Source organism: Tachypleus tridentatus, chromosome 13, assembly GCF_004210375.1.
Source record: "Tachypleus tridentatus isolate NWPU-2018 chromosome 13, ASM421037v1, whole genome shotgun sequence".
In the NCBI taxonomy this organism is placed as follows: Eukaryota; Metazoa; Arthropoda; class Merostomata; order Xiphosura; family Limulidae; genus Tachypleus; species Tachypleus tridentatus.
In genome coordinates, this window is record NC_134837.1 from 91,103,476 (window position 1) to 91,129,262 (window position 25,787).

Here is a 25,787-nt window from a genome sequence, read left to right on the forward strand (position 1 = left end):
TTAAAATTACATGAACATCGAGGTGACGACGGGTGGCATAACACAGAAAGGAGGCAGAGTGCACAGAACTAAAATCTACAAAATAACAATATTTGATTTAAGTAGTTTCTATGGAGTATAGCTAGACTTCAGATTTATTACAGGTAACAAGCTTCAGCAAATCGTAGTTAAAAAAGTTATCGATCTGCATTACTGTAAAATCTTTTCAAAGAGAGGTTTCACCTCAAAGACTGCTATCAAAACAGCAGGAAAATTATCTGAACGGCTTAAAAATTCATAAGAGATTAGAAAGTTATTAAATCTATTATCCAGCCTTATCCCTTCACAGAATTTGTTGGAAATGACGCTAAGTATGTACTCAAGAACAATATTTCCATCAAAGATTCCTTTGCAAACCGGTAATGTTAGCCGATTTTGGAAAAAAAATGCTTGTGGTGTTTCAAGTAAAATAAGATAACGCCATTTATGGTTCTTCCTGGAAATAAAATGAAATTACTGTCTTCTTTTAAAACGTGGTAGGTAGGAGGATGTATGATTAAAAGTATATATAGTTTGAAATATTTGGAGTTCAAGGACACCATAAGTAGTAAAAAATGATATTACATCTTATAGAACTATACAAAGGGTCCAAATATTGACAATAACCAACATCAGTGAACATGAAGACTTTCAACACTGAGTGTATGTTGAATAAAATTAAATTTAGTATAAGTATCGGAAAAATAACATTGCAAGATGCGAGCTTGAGTGTGTTTGATGTGGTATTTGCAATAAAAAACACACAATAAAAAAACCGTTAATCAAATATTTTACTTTACTTGTACAAACAGATATTAAAAATTAACTGTCATAATGATTTCTCATTTAATAAAAGAGTGAGAGGCACACACACACCATGATATACTATCAACATATCAAGAAACCTTACAGAAACCTGATATTTTCTAACAAATGGTTTGCATTTTTATAGAGTTGGCTGACAAAATATGTAATGTTATGTTACATATCCCATTCAACTTGGTATGTATCTTTTTTGAAAATGACGTAGCTTCTTGCTATAAATGTTCGTTGTGATATAATAGTTATTTTAAAGTTCCCGTTGCAAGAAATAATTATTAAACAATAAATGAAAACTGAAAATTGCTATTGCATGGCATTCTTTTTGTATGCTCGTTGAAATATGGTTTGTTGAGATACAAATTCTGGGGAAATTTAGGCGTGTGTTTTTCGTATATCAAAGCCATATCGGGCTGTTTGCTGTATCCACTGAGGGAAATCGAACCCCTGATTTTAGAGTTGTAAATTCGTAGACTTACCGTTGTCCTAGCGGGGAGAACGGCGAAGTTTGGAAGAATTGGTTATTTCCAAACAAGCACTGGTAAAATAAATATATAACTCATCGATATGAAGAATATAAACTAACGCCATTTTGTAATTTCAACAAAAGGTAAAACGGAAACACTAATTTTAGTATTGCAGTTGTATCTAAATAATAGAAAAACTAATAATATCTGAAGTAAAATAGCTTTTAAATTAATTCTTTATAGACATTTATTTTCAGAGAAAATAGCATAGAAATAAAACTTTAGACTAAAAGTTTAAATTTAAACTTTGTACATTAAATCGTGAGTCGCATTTTGAAAAATAACTCTATTTGAAAAATCAAATTCTACTGGTGTCTAATAAGAATACATCATTACAGTAATTATTTCTGCTTTATTTGAACAAGAAAAAATTATAATACATCTACAGATATATACAGCTTAAAAGTATCCTCATTCCCAGTTTCATGGAACAGGTCATAAAGTGATTATCAAATTAATGACTTGTTGTATATGACTCTGAACTTGTAAAAATGAAAATGAAAAAGAAACACATTCTGGTTTAAAAAACTTATAGTAGTTTATATTTAAAATAAAAGTGACGAGGCTTATACGAATAAAATATAATATGCATGCACTATTACCTTATATTTCGTAGCATCATAGTTGAAAACTTACAATATGTAATTCATGGACATATATTAAAAAGGACAAAAATATGTATACGCTTTGCAAGATATTACAAAAAACGTGAAGAGCAACTATATTACATAAAATGAAAGTGAATAAACCGGGTGGTAATCAGATAATGCACAGAATAGCCGAAATCCCTTCAACCTTAAAATTAACGACTTCTTATCTTGTTGCACTTTAATTCAGAAATTGATTTTTTTCAAATTTGTAATAAACTAATTAGATTATCTCTCTCATTGTATGCACGTATTGGAATACGACTAAAAAACAATAAAATACATTTTAACTCATGTATAAGTAATAAGTTAAAATGAAAAATCCATTGACAATTATGCACAATAAATCTAATATCACTAAATGGAATTATAATAAGGTAAACTTCAAACAATACTTTATCAATTTATTAATAGTAGTATATGATCTGCATTGATAATTTGTTTTTAATATGAAATATGTGTACGTTTACATTATGAGATATCAGTAAGATTTCTAGGTTAAAACTGTAGTATAAAACTCTATTAATTCTTATAGGTACAGCTTGAAAAATTGAGAAACAAAATCGCTTTAATATAATTTTTAAGACTTTTATGTAGCGTTGTGTTTAAATATGGACCTCAATGTTATTTTGTTTCAAATATTGTCTGAATATGTGTCGCAACAGCAGCCTGACCTGCTAAACACAAGAAGAGATATGTGTGTTCAGTATTATAACTCCTAGGCATTTGGCCCTGAAAGGACCGTCTTTCCCTTCTGTCGATATGTCTTTAACCTCAATGAAGCTAATGTCAATAAGCACCAGTCTCATCATTATCATCTCTTATGACATAATTTATTAACAAAAGCGCTGTTACCTCCATCTCCCTGCTCAACTGATCACACACCAAACATGTATGTCATAATAAGTAAGACCCTCTATAGGTGGTTAGGGTGCTCGACTCGTAATCTGAAGGTCGCGGATTTGAATCCCCATCACACTAAATATGTTCGCCCTTTAAGCCGTTGGGCGTTATAACGTTTCGGTCAATTTCACTGTTTGTTGATAAAAGAGTAGTTCAAGAGTTGGGGGTAGGTGTTGATAACTAGCTGCCTTCCCTCTCGTCTTACACTTTAAAAAATTAAAGACGGCTAACGCAGACAGCCCTCGTGTCGCTTTGCGCGAAATTCAAAATACAAATACAAATCTTGTGACGTGCCCTCGACTGGTATGGAAACCTAGTTTTTTAGTGTTATAAGCTATCAGATTTACTCCTAAACACTGATAAAAAAACAACAAAATCCATAAATTCTATAGTAAAAGAGTACATTATTATAAATTTTAAAAAAGGTAAAGGTTTCTTTAACTGTTATTTACAGTTCCATATACATTTCAATAATTGATAGCAAACAATTTATCATGAAATAAGTAACCGTCATTATAAAATAGTATGAATTGGGGGGCAAGATAATAAACATAAAATTAAACTACGAAAAAATTAAGAAAAAAGGAAACAATATTTAAAAAAAAATAACTAGAACACCAAATTACCTAAATCATTACTTAACAAAATTCTGTGTGTTTTAACTTATAGCTATTAAATCGCTGTACACTTTTCTTTCCAAACATGGTATGTAAATTTAGAGCACCTCTGGATGTAATAAAGGAAGTCGGCATGATCCTCTCATGCTTTATCGTGTTGAACTGATAGGTCAACAACTTTAACAAATTTGGTAAATTTTGTAATTTATCTTGAACGTCTGGTTGCACTCCACTTTCCTGGATGAGTGTCTTTATTGTTATGATTTTAAAATAATAAAAAAGACAAAAGTAAGACAATATGAAAATGTACAAATCTAGCATAATTTTCGTTTTCAAATGATAAAGTTTTGTAAACAATGTTAAATTACAATTTCATTTTTTTACAAATGATAATTTATTTAATAATTACCATCACTCTGCTAGAAAAATACCGAACCCATAATTCTGTAACATTAACTTCTAAAGCCATAATTAACTACTATAAAAAACGTCTTACAGCTACTATTTTATAAGATTGCCTATATTTTGTCTTGAGATAAAGTAAAAACTTTTGGAGTAATATAAGCATTCTATTTTACCATATTCATTGTAAGATACTTTACTTTGTGAGATAATATATTTCAATTACAAAAGCACAACAAACGTAGAACACACATAACATTAACTTTCACATGCAAAGACGAAATAAGTGGTATGAAAATAAGAAACAGTGGAATATGCGTTCTTCGTACAAAAATAATGTTTTTACCAAGGAGTACTTTGGTGGATGAATGAGTACAGAAGTATCACAAAACAGAACATACGCTATAATGCTATATAACATAATAAAAAATCTCATCTCTATTATGATAATTTTATTAACCTTTATTAAGAAAGAAAGTTGGAATAAAAACAAATCAACAACTTGTGGACTGGAGTTCAACGATCTGTCTGTGTTTCTTGTATTTCCCTGAATGCATATTAGAAATGAAATATATTGAAAATTTATTAAATGTAAAGAATGATCCTTTTAATTGTTAACATTGTCATCAAAACAATCGCGTTTAGTTGAACAAATAATTAATTTGTCATCTTTGTTTGAAGAGCTTCATATTGGAAGACTGACGTAATGATATTTAAAAATCAATTTTTTTTATTGTTCTTTCATTCATTTATATAATTTTCCTTTTCACTAAATAGATTGATTATTCATAATCATATGGATTGGTATGTATCTTCTTTCTTTAGTAATTCTACAGTATATTTGTTGAAAGTCTCCTTTATGTTCGTAAGACCTATACCGGTTAGAAATGAGACGTATTTTATTTTTCGCGTCAGGTATGAAAACGCACTTCAACATTGATTAATGTGATTTAAGTATCAAAATAATTCAGGTAAGACTTTAATATATTTTCTTAAAAATGTATATCAAAGTCTGATAATACTTTGATAAATTTCTAAGTAATTCTCTAGATTAAACTTTACCTCATTGTACAAAACTATGGTATAACATGATTTACTAAAATAATCAAAATTTTTGGTGGCTTTAACTGCTGAAGTGATAATGTATTTACCACACTAAAAACGTCTTCCTATGTCATAACTTGCCTTAGTTGTTTATATGATTGTGTATTCATGAATTTTATTTCACCCATTTTTTTTCATCCTTCAGATTGGTTTTCTTTTTTACTTTAATTAAATAAAATGTTTTTAACAGTCTTACTAATAAGTAGGATTTTAAAGTTAAATTTAATACAACCATATTATGTAACCTTGTCAAAAAAGTATATTATCATTATTACGATGTTAATATTATTGGTGAGTAGATACATAGCCTAGAGGTGAATAATAAAAGGAGTTAAGAGAAAGATGTGAAAAAACATGATTTACATTCACAATCAGACAACAATTAAATAAAATTACACACAGCAAAGATGTTTCAAAACTAAAAGCAAAGTACTGTATAAATTTAATTCATCTTTACATCTCTTAGCTACAAATATTGCCATGTTAAGAAACCCTTTTAATCGATCTTTATAATAAGAGAAGGACTTCTGTTTAATACTAATATACATTCTTGCTCTTTGAAACCGTATATTATTTTTTATCTTTTATCTGTCGTTCCATTAAGTTTTACTAACATTTTTAAATATCCTTCTCTTGCCCCCCGCTAGTACAGCGTATGTCTTCGGATTTACAAAGCTATAATCAGGTATTCGATTCCCCTCGGGGGGGCTGGGCTGATAGTGTGATGTGGCTTTACTATAAGAAAACACACATATGTCCTTCTCTATAAGCTATTGCTTAAAAATTATGAAGACGTCCTTCATTTATTTCATGATTTTATTTATTTATTTTCAATAGCCTTATTTAATAATGTGTTTTGTTTTAATGTATTTTATTTTTATAATTGGTTTTTCAAACCTTTTTTTATTTTACCCATTTCATAGACCTGTTTTCAAATTTGCTAGGTCTACGTTGTTTATTTTTATGAAGGCTTGCTATTTCATTTTTGTTTTCTGCTCCGAGTTTTAAATTTAGGTTTAATCCAAAGTTACTTTGAGATGTAACACGGGTATACGTACTATCAAGGATTACTTTAATGATGTAAGGCGCAACATCGTTAGGTTCGAACTTTGTAAGATAATATATTTCAGTTACATAAAGCACAACCAAAGGCGACACGCGAGGATTACCTGAAGTACATTTGATGTTATCGAATCATTCAAACTCAAATTGTTAAATAACTTCATTTAAACTTACAAGGTGAGTAATGAGAAAAACCCTTTCTTATCCTACCTTTTCAACTGTCTCGATAGAGTTTAGTGAACAGATGTATTTTAAATTGCAATAATCTAACAAATATGCCGATGACATTTGTTATGGAAAATTAACATTCATGTTTAATATTACTGACCACATATCTTGTTTTCACGATCCTTCCTTCTTCCATCCTTGGATATTTGACTATGTTTGACACATAAGCCTTAGTGCTCAATTCGTTACTTTTCAGGAACAGTTCTTTTTACTATCTTTAGAATAAAATCTAACAGGTAGCCATTGTTTATTTTACACGGTGAACTATCTAAATACTTCTTTTTCGTAAAACTATATGGCATTAACTAGTGGTTAAAACGGTTCACTTGCAATCTGATATCGTGGGCTCCAATTCCTTCTCCATGTATGCTCATCCTTTCTACCGTGGAGGCATTATAACACTATAAAAATTCAATTTTGGTTGATAAAGAGTTAGCAATGAGTGGTGTTGACAAGATGTCTTCCCTCTAATTTATCACAGCAAAATTAGGGACGGGTAATGCAGATAGCTCTCAAGTAGTTCTGAGTGAAATTAAACAAACATTCATCATAAAAGAAGCGGAATGTACAGTTACAACTGAAAGACTAATAAAATTATCGTAGCGAAAATGATAAACTGTGTAATTTAATTAGTGTATGTATAGTTTTAATGAAGAACTAGACACCAAAACGAATAATAGACTTGAACACATTAAATGTAGCTTATAATAAAACACTAAATGTTTGGATATTATTATTATTAATTCTGAAATAACTCTCTTTAAATGTAACAACACCTAATTATGTAAATTCTCATTTTGTTGCATAAAAGCGTTTTCACTTTAACTATCACTGCTATAATGTTTTCATCATAATATGTGAATGAAATTCGCAAATTACAAAACAACTAGCCTATCTTTCAGACATTTCGGAGAGATTCTCTTTATAAACAGTTTCAATTCCTTATTTTATTGAACATTATTACAATTGATAAGTAAAAACATTTATATATGCTGTAAAGAAGGTATAACACCTTTCCTTTCTGGATTTTTGAAAGATATGGGCACACTTGTTTTACTTATTGGCTTCTACACCTCATAAAAGATAACTCACTCGAATGAGCGTTTCTCAGCTTTATAAATTTGAAATGTTCAAATTCTAAAGCAGCACTTGTTCATAGATTGTACTTGAAATGTATTACCTCTCAAAGATGTGTTTAAAATATGGAGTTAATGTTGATGTCTCACTGTAATACTGAATTCATTATGAACACCTAGAAATGTATTATTATTATTTTCCTTACGAAGAAAACTTCTCAGTGACACAGCGGTATGTCTAGGGACTCACACTGCTAGAAATCATGTTTCAATACCTTAAGTGGACAGAACATAGATAGTTCATTGTGTAATTAGCTCTATGCTCAATTTCAAACAAACAAACGATTAAGGAGAGTTACACCCCGCAAAAAATGTTGAAAATAAAGACTTATTTTTGATACCTGTTTACAAAGTGTTAAGATTTATATATAAACTACTACATTCTGAATGTTACGTAAAGTTTTGGTTGGTTAGTTGACGCTTATTGGCGCAAAGCAACTAGGCTACGTGCTCCAAACAACTGGTTAAAAAAGCAAATAAAAAACGTAAAAGTCAAAACGTTATAGAAGGTAAAAAAATAATGAAGTTAAAACCGAAGCAAGTTCAAATAGCAGGTTAAAAACAAACTTAAAAGGAATTAGAAAGCCCAATAGTCCTTAAACATTTAAAAACGCACATGTCAACTTAGCTGATTTTCTAAGAAGCATGTTAGAACAGGTATTGCTGTATTGTTCAACAGTGTGTACTCATGACTATCACATTGAGCATTATAGACGATGGAGAAACAAAAATGCTAAAAAAAGCGGAGAATCTGGAACATTATTCTTATGAAGTCCGATTAGTCTACAAAAGTGTACAAGTGGAATATAGAGTATGTTTATAAAACAACCTTGAAATCATCTGCTGTCTCCTAATTAGGTAACATAACCGGTCATTTACAAAAACTTACAAATTTACAAATAAATATATCGTGTTTCTACATGAAATGACTATAATTCTTCTAATTTTAATATAATCGATTCCCTGTAGTAAACACTAGTCGCATGATTAACTTAAACAGCCTAATACTTAAAATGTTCTCAATATAATTGGTTAGAGACAAACATTTAAACAAGAATTTCTTTATTTTCACAAAGTAGTAACATCAATACAAGTATCACGAACCCCAGTAATGTTTCTAATAGGAATGACAAGGAACTGCCAAAACCCTGAGAAAATGTTTGGGAATGAAACACTTTAAAAAGTAAAGATTAGCTTCAAGAAAACACACTTTAGAACATTTACTATTGATTACCAAGGTTTTTCACAAAAACCACAAATGATAGATTTATAAGGAAAAGCAAATAAGCTAAAAACTGTCCATTTGTAAATCTTCTCATTGTTACCCTGCCAGCTGCCGTAAAAACAGCTTGTTATTGGATGCAATATATTGCATATATTGGATATATTGGATGCAAACTTTATGCGAAGGTCGTAAGGCTTTTGAAAAGTCGATTTGTTTTTCTATATTTTACAAAAGCGAAAAACAGCTTTCTTTCAAATACTTAATGCTCATTTAAAAATGTTAAGTACAGAATGAAACAGGAATTACTAGCCAATAATAGACAAACATTAAATGACTGTAACATATATATACTCAATGCTTAGTACTCCACACAACTGGTGACTTTAGAGAGTCAATCTCTGTATTAAGTATGAACTGAAGAAGTATAAAAATCAACACACATCATATTAAATTTTAATACTTTTATTTGTATAATAATTACTTCAAAAGTTGCGGAGATTTATTCAGATCGTTGTTTTAGACGTATGTGTTTTAATTGAAACGGCTGTTGTTCTACTGGTAAAATTTAACACTCATTTAGTGGGGTTGTGTCTTATTCCAGGTATATATTAGCCTATTGCAATAGAAAATATAAATGTTCACTGTGTTCTCAAACAAACCTCCATGACAATATTCGGCTTCGGCAACATTTTATATCTTAAACTAATGCGAGCAGATAGTCAATAGCTACAGTAACTCATCACGAACCGTATTAGCTAGCTACTAACTGTGTTTATGATTATTACAATGTGTAAGTTTAGCTAATATAAACTAATCCTTTGGCCATAGTTTAGCATGAAAACCAGCAAATAAGATAAATAAAAATTAGTATTTAAAACTCCGAAAATAGTGATTGTAAAAAAGTAAACATACAAAGCTGGAGATACAGTAGACATTATTCACTCGCACTACAAACCCTATTTTGGCTCCCAACTGTTACCTAAACTTACATTTGGTGCTAACTTCTTGCGATTTGCAGGTTTTTAAATTTTTATTTTTATTTATCTTGTACAATATAGCTGAGTTTCTTTGTTTGTTTTAACGCAAAGTTACACAATAGGCTACCATGCATTGAGCCCCGGATTTTAGCGTCGTAAATCCATAAACGTACCGTTGACCCACTGAAAACTACATTATTGGAAATAATCATTAACACAGTGAATAAAATATGTTACAAAAAGTAGACAGAGGAAAGTGAAGCGCGATGTTTGTTATAATAAAATCCCAATCCAAATTGGCAACAATCCTAATTAAGGTACAGTGAATCATTCAAGGGCCCTACTAGAGGTGTGTTCTGCATCTCAGCAAATTATTACTGCACTATACATCAAATTGATGTTCCCTTGCTGTCAACAAGTGTCAGCAGATTCTTATCAATATCTCTCATGTCATTGCCTTAGAAACAAAACTTGTGGAGAAATTAATCCTTCAGGAAAACCATGATGCAGCCAATGTGATCAAACAACACCTAAGGACAAACAGATGTTGATTGGATACTGCCATCCATGGCTTGGTCTGCACATATTCAAGATTAAAAGAAATATTTAGGCTGTTTGAGCTTATATGAAAACCGAGAAAGTCAAACGACAACGAAACAACGTGGCTGGAATATGGTCAATAATGCAGGCATCTAACACAAGAATTCTCACCTATACATTAATAACTGTGTAACATAAAGTGTAATGGTTTATGATACAAATACCAAATATTAATGCATTGTACAACTTCTTTTATTCCACATTTTCTTTCATAACGTATCGTACTTATGATAAATTAACCCTTTAATTACAGTTATTAATTGCTAGTTATTCTTGCATGTATGTATAAAACTGTTTTCATATTCACTTCTCATGTTATGTATGTTTGTGTATGTTATATATATTTTCTGATGTAACATTTTAGTCTAGACTTCAAATCCAATGTCTTTAAATGACGTATAATTGTTTTTATCTTTCATTTGCACTCGAGCACGATCTAAGCTATTGTGACCTCACTGGGTCATCTCACTACATGAATTATTAGCCGTTGTGTTTCTCACATGCTCTTTTTTTATATAGAGTTTTAAGAGATTGTTTTGTAGAAAACGATTTAGCCTTGATGACGCCTAGGATTCTGCTGTCATAAATCACCGTAGCTTTAACACAGAAATTTCCTTTTTTTCTTTTTGAATGAGGTGAAAAGTTTTGTAGTCTACACACACACATGAGTTACATACCAGGTTCATACTTTATTCAAAGGTAAAAACCTTATTAGAATTTATTTTGGATTTGTTTTTATGATTTAAATCGTGGATTCGTGTATTAAGTATCGTAATTATAAAAAAAATGTTAGGAAAACGATATATAAATGTTAGAATTAGTAACGTTCTTAAAGCATAAATTACTTACAGAATTCATTAATGGATACGATAAAAGCGAAACACATTATTTAGACTAGAAATAACGTAAAGTAATGGCGCTGTAAACCATAATATAAAAACAATTTCTACTGATTGATTTTCTGTGAAATAATCTACGTAAGCACTAAGCTCTTATTATTTTTTATACAATAAAAATAAAGTACTGATATTCTTAACGAACTAAATATCTGACATTTAAAAGAGAGTCATCAAGGTTGATTGACAGAAAATCAGTTTTACTGATTTAAGAAACAAAATAAATATTTTTCCACTAACCATAACGACTGAAAAGTTTCACAGCAAGTTCAAAAGATTAAGCAAAATAGGATAAAAATGATTTTGTGTGGAGACTACGTATGTTAGTTGGAAATAAAAAGATATGCAAGTCGGAGATCAAATCATACTTTACATGTATTTTGATTGAGTAGGACGACTGTAAATGTATTGCCAAAAGTATTAGTAAGAATAATATAAGATAAACTTTAAACTAAAATCAAAAAATCAAAATGTTAATATTTAGTTCTGTTAAATTAGCATTTTTGTTACTTAATGTTTCAATACTTCATTACTTTACTGGTAGAAAGATTAAACATAACTACTGAAGTAAATATATGTTTTTAATTAAGTGGACATGCAATTGACAATAGACCTAGTCATAAGATATGGTTGGTTTGTGTGCTCTATGCTTATTTAGTTTTTTGCAAAACAGATAATATCTGCAAAATTTGACTTTACTTCTACATTAGCAGCTGACCTTCTGGTTCTAAGGACCACACAGGAAAACTGCTAGAATCTAATATTTAATATTTGTATGTTACAAATCCGAAATACGGAGAAGAAAACGAAAGTTTATTAGTTAATTAATGTATTTTTTGAATATCGTACTCTTAACATCCATTTTGCTTGTTGTTTTTCTCTAATTTGAAATATTTCGTTATGTTGATAGCAAGCAGTCTTGCTATCTAATAAAATTTTATTTTATTATCAGTTGAGAGAGATTATGTTTCTTAAAAAGATTTTTCAGAAAATTAGAAAGTACTGACATTTAAATAGCAAAATTGATAATAGATTTTAAAACATGTAGTCACAATCACTAAACTTTATTAATTTAAGTAAAACAAAATTATAAATGTTACTTTTATTTATTCTCGATGAAGAGAAAATTAAGATTTTTTGTATAGCTAAGCACAAAGCTACACAATTGGCTATTGGTTTTCTGCTCACCATTGTACAACTGGGTGAGGGTAAATTAAGAAATACAGAGTAAATGGTGATCATTACTAATTACTCTGTAATATTTTAGTTTTTGTAAAGAAAATTTTCTCACATTATATATATGTGTGATAAAACAACTTTTTAAAATATATGGATATCTATTTTTACAATATGGTGTAAGAAATAAAAGAAATCATTTTATTCTTAATATCAAAGGTGAGTAAGTAAACTTTTTATTCATTAACATCAGCCGATACTAGGGGCACCAGCTACAAAAATGTTTCCAGATTTACTCGTATTGTTTTCATTAGTTTGAACCCCATAAAGCGACTATAAAAACCAAGCTGTTTCGACCATTCGCAGTTACAATTAAATATACATGTATTTTATGTGAAAACTTTCGGAATGTCTTCCTGTGAACACCTTAAACGTAGCCCCAGTATGTCCAGGTGGTTAAGGCACTCAATTCGTAATCCGAGGGTTGCGGATTCAAATCCCTATCGTACCAAACATGCTCGTCCTCCCAGCCGTGGGGGCGTTGTATAGTTACGATCAATCCCACTATTCATTGGTAAAAGAGTACCCCACGAGTTGGCGATGGGTGGTGGTGACTAGCTGCCTTCCTTCTTGTCCTACACTGCTAAATTAAGAACGGCTAGTGCAGATAGCTCTTATGTAGTTTTGCTCGAAATTCAATCCAAAACCTTAAATGTAAGACAAATATTTAAGGAAGTGCGTTCAAATAAATGTTTATCTATGGAGCCCGAAAATATATTGTGAAAGGTTCACCACCTTTTACCAATACAAAGTTGAGAGACGTTATACATATTTTTGTTGACTTCAGAGTTCATGTATACACTATTATTTAATGTAATCAGCTATTTCAATGAAAATATTTTCTTTATGAATACACTTATGTAAAATATTTTATAAGAAATAATAAAATTCGTTATTTCGCTTTTCGTCGTTTCTAAATTGGGAAAAACACTTAAGTAATCTAGATATTCGTTTTTTAATTGTTTAAATAATGTTGCAGCTACTTTTCGTCATTGTGCTGGGTTTGTTATACTGCTGAAATAAAACCAGTAACCAACATTTCACTGTGAAGTTATAGTATTCGAACGTATTCACCTTAACTTCTCCTTAAACGTAGCCCCGGTGGCGAATAGTGGGACAAACCGTAACATTATAACGCCCCCACGGCTGAAAGAGCGAGCATGATTTATGTGACGTGGATTCAAATTCGCGACCCTCAATTAGGAGTCGAGTGCCTTAACCATCTAGCCATACCGGGCCTAACTGCTCTATACAGTTATTCAACCTATGTATTCGAAAACGCATAAATGAATTTATACATATTAACTAACAATGTTTTCTAAACAAAAGATAAAGTAATGGTTATAGAATACTTTTTTACAACAATTATTTAATGAATAGGTTTGAATATATTCCGTGATCTGAGTCTCAATTGTCAAAGTTATTTTTTTTACAACCAACTAAGAGAATGAATAAAATTATAATAATTATTTTTTTGAAAAAAAATGTTTTCCTTAATTCCTTTAATTTTGTAATAAAATTACTCAAATTTCAAACGTAGTTTCTTAAATCTTAGTTTATTATTTTGTATTATTCATACGAAATATTTATTCATTTTTACAAAAGATCGTGAAATATGAGTTGATACGTTTCTCTTAAAAATTGAATAAATTAATGACACCAAAAGATAATCGAATAAGGAATAAATCTCATTCATGACTTGAAGTCATTGTCACTCCGATATCAGCATTATATTGTTTTACAATTCTGGTGACTGGTTGTTTGAAAACCTTTTATTACTCAAAACTACAAAGTGGAAACAGTTACGTGTTTGTGATAGCAAGTTTCGTTTATAGGATTAGAAAGTATAAGATTATAATTAAAGGATAGCTAAAAATTTAACGGTTTCAGCTTTGTCACACAAATATCGAACAGACTGAACTAATGCCATTAAAACTAATTTAATGATTTTTTACGTTTACGTAGATATCTATACCAAATATTTTTAGATTGAGAAAAAAAATTACGAACCAGAGTAAATATTCCACTTGCGAAACATCCTTGTCTAATTGATTTGAAACAACAGGAACTTAATATTGCCATTTTCTCTGCAAGATGCGTATTCACTGAGGTATGTCCCAAAACAATACGTTGATGTACATGAATTTCTCAGTGCCCATGGCTAATTGGAACTCGATGCGTTCTTTAACGCATCCACGTGCTAATGTGAGCGCCTGACAACGTTTACTCCGATTTTAGCCTAGCCGCAAGCCTAAAGCAGGAGCAACGCTCCTACGACGAATCGACTGCTTTCGCCTATAAGACACAATTAAACGATCGATTTAAGACTCGCGTTAATGTCTTTTGTATCGGAAACAATTGAACTGGTGAAAGATGTGAACAAACCGTAATTATTGACATATTCCTTTACTAAGAGCAATAGAAATGTTTGTCTGTAAACTACATGCAAACATTGACGTAACATTTGTACACAGGTGCATAGTTTAAAATCATTACTGTGGTGGACAATCTTCCTTTTATATTTGTAGAATACTTACAAGTTTATAGGGACAATATTTTGTCTGTAAATTGTTTTAGAATAAATAACTATTTTAATGTATTTTCTTCCACAGTGGAGACTAATCTTTGAGCTCCAGTAAATATTGATCCATACATAGCCATTTTAATTTTTCGGCAGTTGTTCACCTTAAAGATACAATGGGTGTATTTTGTTTTCGAAACACATAAGCTACTTTGATATTGTTTCCATTTTATCATTTTTAAAATCAGTATAGAAAGCACATTATATCCTATTTCAAATTACTTTCAGCAAATTATTAAAATAATTTTTACGAAATAAAGATCTGATAATTAGTAACTTTAATGACTGTTATTGAGGGGCTTTGATACCATGCTCGTTTGTCATGTAGCTTCGCAAATGAAAGAAACTGGGAGGGACTCCGAAAATAAGTGTTCGTTGTAAAGACAATCTAAAAGTGAAATAGAACTGTGCATGAATAAAGGTGTCTTCAAAGAGCTTCGTATAAGACTGATATAATAGTTAGAAAATAACTTCACAAAGGGATTAATAATGAAAGTGTTTTCCTTTGTTCCCTTTTTTCTTTCTTTCTTTTCAATAACCTATATACATTACAAATATCATTTTTCCTAGAAATGATACAGTTTTTTGTAATTCTTTCTATTCTGTCGATTATAACTATATGCAGTTTCCTTTTCTGCACTTCTACAGACAATAAATGGTCTCAACTATACCATATCGACATACAGAATACATTGTTTTGAAATTCCTTGATATCATAAAGGAATAAATAACAATTGGCATATTTTTTTATTTATATATATATATACGTGTGTGTGTGTTTCCAGTTAGTAATGGGCTACGCATAACCAGGTGGGTTAAGGCGTGCGACTTGTAATCTGAGGGTCGCGGGTTCGCATAACCGTCGTACCAAACATGCTCGCCTTTTCAGCTATGAGGGCGTTATAATGTGCGGTCAATCTCACTATTCGTTGGTAAAAGAGTAGCCCAGGAGTTGGCGGTGGGTGGTGATGACTAGCTGCCTTCCCTCTAGTCTTAAACAGCTAAATTAGGGACGGCTAGCGGAGATGGCCCTCGAGTAGCTTTGTGCGAAATTAAAAGAAATATTAATGATAAGATATATATATAAGTAGATCTATTTTTTTACTTTATATATGTGTGTAAAAATCTTTTGTAGATAAACAATATACAGTTTTATACTTCTAAGTAATTATACAAGCGATATTTTCTTCAAATAATTTATAGAAGAAATTGAGGTTTACAAATTGATCTTTAAAGGAAAACACTATTTTCTTATATTTCTACAATCATTAAGGAAATCTTGAACACTATTGCTTTCTTTGTTTCAAGTTTTAACTTCGTACACCGATGACTCATAATTTCACAAAACAAAATTGGTCATGTGTTTATTCTAGTCTTTCATAATAAATGATATTTATACACACAATATACATTCTACTTTAAATACGTTACACAAAAATGGTGCTTTAAACATCACTCATTTCTTGAACTTTATCAAACAGAGTAAAAGTGAGTGGTATTTTTTGAATTAAATAAAAAGATAGATTAATGTTTGAGAAATTAATCGTTTTGAGAGTTTACATGAAAAAACAAAATTATCATTAATGTTCTTGGTACCCATAAAAGAAAATGTTAATCTAAAGTTATTTAGCATGTGAAATATTATTTTAATAAAGTGTAAAGAAAACGGCCTGATACTATTTCACATATAAAGTATTTTTAACCAACTTTTCTTATTTGTGGCTTCATTAGAGTTTAATATACACAACTACAAATTCTGTAAAATTTATAAAATAATAGTAAGAAAATAGCAAAATAAAACTCAATAGGTATTTTACCTATAGGCATAAAATTTAATAGGTTATCACAAAATGAAAACTGTAAATAGCAGTAAATACTTCAATATTAATAGCTTAAATCGGGCTTGTATGTTATAGTGAGCTGCTGATAAACAGTTCATCTGAATACAGAGGTTATGATTTAAGTTCCAACTACTCAAACGTTTTCTCTCACATGGATCACCTAACTGTCTTAATAGACATATTATTTGCCTCATCTTCAATATTATGTAAAATACAGTTTTACGTTCTTATTTTCTAACATAAATAAACTACAGAATTAATGTTTTGATATTTTAAAGCATATGTGATGAAAACGATTTCGACAGATATCATATTCATAATGTGGAAATAACATACTTATATTATTGAAATAAATAGTATGTATATGAAATGAAACGTTTTTATTCTAAATGCCTATCAGATATGCAAAATATTAATATTATTTTTTATTCGAATTATACTATAAAATGGGGCAAATTCGCATAGCACAGTATTCAAAAGAGCACCTGGGTTCAAAGCCATGTTTTAACTAAATTATCAACTCTTCTGATATAAGAAATAGACAAAGAAACTGGTAACACAGTAATCCCACTCTATCATGTAAAGGTAAAGTCTCCCAGTGCAACTCTTAAACTTTATTGCACTTTTTGGCCTGATTAAACGCAGTGTTGAAAGTCGAAGTCCATACAGAAATGAAAAGATTGTACACATTTTATCAAGAAATGTGTCTACGACCAATGACGCAGGAAATGATATACAGAATAAAGGGAGAAATTGCTCCCTCTAGATATCAGTAAAAAATGAAAGTGGGAGTAGAAGTGGTCACCTTCAAATAAAATAAATCGTAATTGACCAAAACAGCAACAAAATTTTCAATTTAGAGTTAAGAAATTTACATTTGTTAAAATGCTAAAATATATGATTATATGTATTGTCATTAGCTACTAAATAACAACAATACGTTATTGTAAGTCCAATACACTATATATTATCTATTTCAACGACAGGCAGCTCGCAACACCTTTACAAAATGTCAGCTCTGAGTGAGATTGGTTTGGATCAATGGAGTTTAACGTAGGTACTTATGAAGAAGGATAAAAATTTTATATATGCACCTATAGTTGAATATATGTAATGTTATTATTCATATTTTGGGGGTACTTACAAAGTTAATGCTTATAGACAACAATTCCCAAAGAATATTATCATAACGCAATTATACGTAATTAGATATTTAATTTCTGAGATGATATAAAGAAGCCAACACAACAACGAAGAAGACTTATCGTACGTATTACAGAGAAATATAAAGTATGATAGCTATTATTTGCTATTAAGTGCAAATCTACACAAAATATCTCTGTGCTCTGTCCAACACGGGTATCGAAACCCGGTTTCTAGCATTATAAGTCCACAGATGTGATGTTTTAAGTAAAGTAATATTTATTTAAATTGGCTAAACAGTGGAATATTAATGTTATTAAAGAATTAAAGTTGACCCTGTTGTAGGGTTATAGATTTCAGAACTGATAAGCCAGGTTCGAATCGAAATGGTACCACAAAATATTCCCTACGCTTTAAGCTGCGAATGTTCTAAAAGAGTGATCGCCAGTCCCACTACATGTATAATAAGTGATAAGGTGCTGCCTTCCTTCCGGTTAGTAGTTCAAAAGTAGCGATGGGAACAGTTACTTTCTTTAAAAAAATAATGTCTGTTTGTTTATATAGTTAAACAAAAATCTGCGCAATAGGCTATCTGCGCTCTGCCCGCCACGCGTATCGAAACCTTGTTTCTAGAGCTGTAAGTCTACAGACATATCGCTATGTCAATGGGAGGAGGAGTAAAATTAATGTGAAAAACATTAGAAAATGGATATTCCTCTCAATGTATTTCAGTAAGGAGAAAGTTTGCTTTTCACATATGAGTTAAAACATAAAATTTTGCTGTAAAAATGTTAGAAATCTTAAAATTTAAATTTCAATTTGTATTTCAATTCAATAATATCGTAATTATATTTTGTTGTACGAGCAGTATTTCCATATTTCCTGACAAAGGAAAAATATTAGCAAACAGATATCATTTACTAAAAATAAAAATACAAAAATAAAGTAGTAGCACAACTTTCATTTCATCAATGTTAACATAAAAAAACTCAATGTCAATTTCGCTATGTAAATACATGTACATTATTCAAGGAAAAATGCTCAATCACAAAAATTATTTGTTTATAACTAAGCTAACAATGGACTATCTGTACATTGCCCATTATGGGTATCAAAACCCGGTTGCTCGCTGTGTGAGTTCGCAAACATACCACCGTGCCACTGAGGAGATCTATTTCAATAAAAATAAAAAAAAAATTCTAATATCGATTAGTATAGCTTTTGTGTTCTTCAAACTAGAATACCTTACTAATTTGTATCAAACATTCTTTATTTGTATTATGTGGTTAATTTGGTGGTTAATCAAAGACCAAAAGAAATGTAATTAAAATATGTTTCCTTTTGATATTTAGAATGACCAAGCGTCATGTTAATGTAACAACATCAGTTAATTGTTCTTTTGTAAATTCGTTTTTTTTATAAAATGACAAAAACAACTACATAGAACATGAGTGCTGAGAAAGGTTTTGTAACGATAATTTTAACTGAGTGGGATATTGTTTTTGTTTATTAAAAGAGATAACAGAAGATCCGCTATAAGTCAGACATCATTACGCTTTAGCAATGAAAAACACAGACAAATTTGTTTTTAAACTTCGTTTTAGAAGATAAAAAAGTAATAAGGTATGATTTCGAGTTTATGTTCTTCAAACAAATCGAATCAATATATTATTTTAATAATAAAAATAGAGAAGTAATAAGACTCCAAATTTTATTTTTGTAATTTCGACAGTTAAGATACTTATTTCGCTAAGCCTAAGTAAAACATAGGTTAAAATTTTCTGCATACCGTATTTTATTATTTGGTATTTTTTCTAAGCAGTTATATTGTTTTAACTTATATACAAGACTAAGACATATAATATTTTTATTCCATTTTATTTTAACGTTCAACAAAATTAGTTTAGTCTCTTGTTTCCTCTTTTAAGATGTTTGTTAAAATTGATTGTTTTTTATTAAAATCAAGTCCTTAGTCAAACTTACTTTATTCGAAAAGCACCGCTAATATATAATTAATAGTAATCTTTGAAAAAAAATTGTGCGTTGGACGATCTAGTGCAATCGAGCTAATGAATGCTTATTTACACTTCGAGTGTTTTTCTTTGAATATTAAAGAAACTTATTTATTGCTCCGATATTCTAGAAAATGATGCTTCAGAATGGATTGGTAACTGAAGCAAAAATAGGCAAACAAGTAGTCAATAATATTTCTATCACCTCGGGAGTAATAAGAAGTAAGGGTGCATATTTGTGTACAGACTTCAGACACAAACACATTTATACATTATGAAACATATTTTGAGGCTGTTCTCTACTGCAATTAAACTTGTATTTTTGTTTGTCTGTCTTATCTTGTATAATTGTATAATTAACTTGTATAATTGTCAAATGAAAATACCAAAGTTAGTGCAATTCTAAAGATCATTAAAGGAGAAGCGGAATTTCTAAGGTTACATCTACAACTCTCCAAACTGTTCAAGACCAGTGACTCGACATCATGAGAAATTCTCTGAAACATGTAAATCGACCAATCACGACATGATGTTGACACCAAGTGTTCCACATAATGGCTAGTAGAGTAGATATCTAAACACGAAAATTTATCATTTATGATAATAGCCTTCATAGAATACAGATTTCAAGATTATTTGAAACAGGCATCGTAAAGACAGCATGTGTATCAAATATATTTTTTGTAAGGTATATATGAGATGTATTCACTGATAATATAATTACAGTACTAAAGTTAGCTAAATATAGAATAACCTGAAAGTCTCTTTTTGTAAAGACATTGTGTGTGTATTTATTGAAACAACACAAACTCGAATTCAGTAGCATTCTATATAAAGCTACTCTACGTGACAACTACTAATATCTGCCTAACTGACAGTCTAATTTTATGTGGGGATTGCAGAGTTTTGTTATCTAATGTAGGTTTATATATTTTCATATTACAGGTTGTCTACTGTTAACCATACGTGTGATTATTTTTTTTACAGATAGGTCGCCCTTAACTCTGTGGTTAAATAACAGGCTTCTACGTTCTTGGAAGGAAGTTAATGCTATATTAATTAAAATGTTCACTGTGTAAAATGACACATATGGCGATGGCGAAAGTATATTGTGAAGAGAAATAGGCATTCTTGAGCTGTAGAAAGATACCATTCATTTCACGCATGATAAAGGTCACATATTATCACATTTTGTGTTAATATATGTCAACGTGATTATTTATGACATCAAAGTAATACATTAGAGTGCTAAGTCTTTCCGCTTTAAGCTGGTCGACACAATCCCATTCCAAATAATTGGTTAAGCTACCCGAGACAATTCCATCGAGATTGGGTTAAACTGGCCGACACAATCACAGGAACATGAGTTAATTGGGAGTAGCGTATTTTTTCAAGTAATTCCAGACACAAGAGATGACCTGAAATAGCTCTTTCAAAGAAATAGTCAAGGCTATCTCTAAACTTTATCAATACTCTGATTTGAAACGTGCAAAATCGACACCAGGTTCCCTTATTATTCTTGAAGACCACATTTTATATCGAAGCGAAATGTCATAAAAAGTAAAGATGTAAAGCGACATCTACCAAATATTCATTTAATAAAAAAGACTGAGGGACAGTCATTAGCATTTTAATGAATAACACTAAGCAGGAGATGCTTCATTTACATAGAAATTAACTAAGTGGTTTGTAATGTTGTTGTATACTATTGGCTTTGCTTTTTCGTAATAGTAATGCAAACAAGTTTATTATGAAACAAGATATTTTCTGATGATAAGCTGAAAACTATGGTTTCGAGTAACATAATGGGTTTCATCTGTATATGTATATATTTTGTTACGTAATATGGACACTGTTTAAAAATTACAGTTTACTTGTACGAGAAAGTGAAAAAATTGGGTAATAAATTTACCTAAAATTAGAATAACCTACAAGTGTCTTTTGTAAATACATTGTGTATATATTGAAACAACACAAACTCGTATTCAGTTGCACTCTATATAAATCTACTCTACGTGACAACTACTAATATCTGCCTAACTGACAGTCTATTTTAGGTGATTATTGCAGAGTTTTGTAACCTAATGTAGGTTTATAAATGTTCATATCACAGGTTGCTTACTGTACATGATACAAAACTGCCTTACACATAGATAAATCATTTAATATCAACAATGTTCATATCCTTACTTTTATTTTAAACATGTGGCACTATAGATGTTATGATGTTACTAAATTTAATGTATTGTCAGAATGTTTTGAAAGAAAAGAAATTCATCATTTAAGTATAACACAAAAAATATCTTGAGAAAATATTCGATACAGTGTAAATATCACGAAATTTTAATTTGAAAACAAAATTTAAAATAAAATGTTTACCACATGTTGAGAACATAGAACACAGCGAGATTTATAACTTTAAAGCGTAAACAAAATATTTATTAACAAGCATCACACTTAAGGTTAATTCTAAATTCATCATATAATTATCGCAAGCTTCGTTATCGCTAAACAAGAATGAAAATAATTATTTAATGGATTGGGTGTTTATTGAAGTGTGTTGCTCTACTCGAACGTGTAATTAAATACTAATACCCATATGTTCACGTACGTCTTCGTCACATCAAATTTCTTTCTTTGTCTTCAGTATTTCAATATGGGTGAAGATACAGTTGATGTTAGATTTCGATTAGGTGTTACTGAAGTTAAAATCCATTGCATGTAATAGACTCTTTGTTTGCTTGTTTTTTAATTTCATGCAAAGCTACACAAGAGTTATCTGAGCTAGCCGTCCCTAATTTAGCAGTGTAAGACTAAAGGGAAGGCAGCTAATCATCACCGCCCACCCCAACTCTTGGGCTACTCTTTAACCGACGAATAGTGGGATTGACCGTACAATTATAACGCCCCCAAGGTTGAGACAGTGAGAATGTTTGGTGCGACGGGAATTCGAACCCGCGACACTCATATTGCTCTCGTGTAGCTTTGCGCAAAATTATTTGTTGTTTTCTAATTCAGATAGTTAACTTCATGATTGTTTCATTTTATTTCGTAATTTGGACTAATTTTCTACTAATAACAAACACAATGCAGCTAAGCAATCTAGAAAAACAAAAACTTTTACGCACTTTTACCTCAAAAACTAATTACATTCTGCAAGGGCTTAAAACACCTATAATACTAATATTAAGGGTTACGTCTTACTGTATTAGAAGAAATACTATGATAGTTATGATTTGATAAATTACTCACTCATATAAGAAATGCATGTCTATTACAATTATTTCTTAAGCATAAAGATATACAATAGGCTACCTGTGCCCTGCCCACCACTGGCGTCGTAACCAGATCACTAGGGTTTTATACCGTTGTAATGTTGGAAAAAATCATTAATGTTGCCTTAAGTTTATGAAAAGCATGTCTACAAATAAAAAAGTATGAAACAATATGACAAAGGCGCATTATAGTTGGCTCGGGATTGCCAGAAGGGTTAAGGCGTTCGACTCGTAATCTGAGAGGCGCGGATTCGAATCCCCATTGCATCAAATATACTCGCCCTTTCAACCGTGAGGGCGTTATAACGTGACGTTCAACCCAACTATTCGTTGGTAAAAGAGTACCCCAAAAGTTGGCATTGGGTAGTGATGACTAGCTGCCTTCCCTCTAGTCTTACACTACTAAATTAGGGACGACTAGCGCAGATTGCCCCCGAGTAACTTTGTGCGAAATTCAAAACAAACAAAATACAAACGAACGATAATTATTGCTGCGTAATATATTTTATTTCGGACGAGTCTCCGATTTATTACTTTACGTACGTTATGTACTTCGATTTCAAATATCTGGAGGAAATTTTAATTTTAATTTAGAAGTTTATTCAATGTTAATATATATTAAATTTATGATATTTGCCAACAATATTGATACACAGAATTATCTTTCTTATGACAAATATGGATTATAATATACAAACAACACTACAATTGATAATAACGGTTATTACAAATGATGATTTATGTACAAAAGTTTTACAAACTTACAAACAATTTTAAATCCTCTATCCGGTCTGGAACTGAATATTTTGTTGACGGTTCATGAGGCACAAATTATTTTTGAGTTCATACACGTTACTTTATTGGAATGCTAGCTAGCTTTATTTTTCACAAGTTATTTTTTTCCCGACGAAAGTACTTAATGTGCTCGTAAAAATACTAACATCGTAAGTTCATTCACTAAAGTTTGTAAATGTTAGAAATCAATAAACGTTCCTAGTCAAATATCTCTAGTTTTCCGATTAATAAACATTTGTCATAATTATAGCTTCCGATGTTTATAATATACTGACTGTAACAACCCAACAATATTCATAAACTGTCTCTTGGCGCGTAGATTTATAATCATTAAGCGAAATTCTCGAAAGTTCAGTAGGCAACAATATAAAACATATATTGTTGGTTCTTACACTCTTCAACCTAAAAATTTAGAGAAGAAGCGAGACCTGCGCAATAAACATTTAACAATGTAAGTTATACGCACTTCTAAATATATATTAAACTGAAACAAACATAAATATTAAAATAATATTAGATCCGTTACACTGGTTAAAGAGCAACTATCTGAATATTAGCATATAACTTTGATATATCTTATACTATATGGTTTATAACAATCGTAAAAACGCATTCAAAGTAGAAACAAATCCGCTAATTAACGTTTTTAAAGTAAACTCTCTCTTGTAATTAGGCTCAAAGAATTTGTTTTAACAGACTCGTTGGGAAGCATCAGAAGTAAAGTTATTATCATATTTAAGATTATTAAGCACATTTTTTTCTCAACCTTTATTAAATGCATAGCGTACATCTACATCACATTTAAAGGTAAAACGTTAATCATGTAAATGTGTTTTTAACCATCATTGAAAGAGTAATTCAACTTAATTCTCCGTTTTCTTCTTTAAAAAGATTTTGGATCACGTTCCTTCAAAAGTAATTAAGCAATGAAACAAAAAAAAACTTTTGAAATCAAAGGTAAGTAAACAGAATAAACTGAACGTGTTATATGTAAGAAAGGACTAATAATTCAAGGTAAGTCATGCGAGACAAGAAGTACATAATTATATTTTCTTTCTCTCTATTATAGATAACTTTTTTATTAGCTACATAAACATTAAAATGCATTTTTGTTCATCTTAAAACTTAAATCATCGTCTAAATAGAAGCAAATGGATCAAACCAATAGCTTGATGAATCTATGAATTGTTCAAATTATTCATTTTGCTATAACATTATGTTATAAGTTTTCTACGAAAAAGTTATAAAAATTGTTTAATTAACCTCAAAGAAACGTACAAACGGGAATTTACAATTTTAAAATCTATTATTTAAGATCAGAAACAAAAATGCTGAAAATTATATCGCTGTTTAAAACACAAGATGAGGGAGAGTCGAAATAATTTTCTTCTAGCCCTATATTGTAAAGTATTTTAAAAATGGAGTAGTGTGTAACGATCATTCATAATCAATCATCTTTTCAATGAACTTAGAAAGTCTTCAAGTTTTTCTTTCTCCTAACTCTTGTATGTTATCTTGTACAACAAGCTGTCACTTACCGGACTTTTTGAAGGTCCATTACTCAATCACATCCACTTAGAGATATACAAACACATATATTTTTATATATGATTGATATTTCCTTCAGTAAAACATATCTAGCTGTTTTTTTTTACTATCGTTTACTACCTGCTACCCTATTGGACAAGAATAGTACGGGTATTATCCCACTTACCATTTTATAATGTTGTGAAAGGACGTAAA

The 25,787-nt window shown here is 30.3% G+C and overlaps 1 protein-coding gene across 2 annotated transcripts in view; it reads right to left on the reverse strand.

Annotated features, from left to right (window-relative positions):
• LOC143239772 (uncharacterized) overlaps positions 1-25,787 on the reverse strand; it is a 101,406-nt gene that overhangs the window by 71,904 nt on the left and 3,715 nt on the right. The window contains exon 1 of one of the 2 annotated variants that reach the window (XM_076481255.1): positions 14,408-14,573. The exons of the other annotated variant lie outside the window; for it this stretch is intronic. Within the exon in view, the coding sequence (XP_076337370.1) occupies positions 14,408-14,479 (72 nt within the window). The 5' untranslated portion in view covers positions 14,480-14,573. Of the gene's footprint in view, positions 1-14,407; positions 14,574-25,787 lie in introns of those variants that run through there. 2 annotated transcript variants of the gene reach the window in all.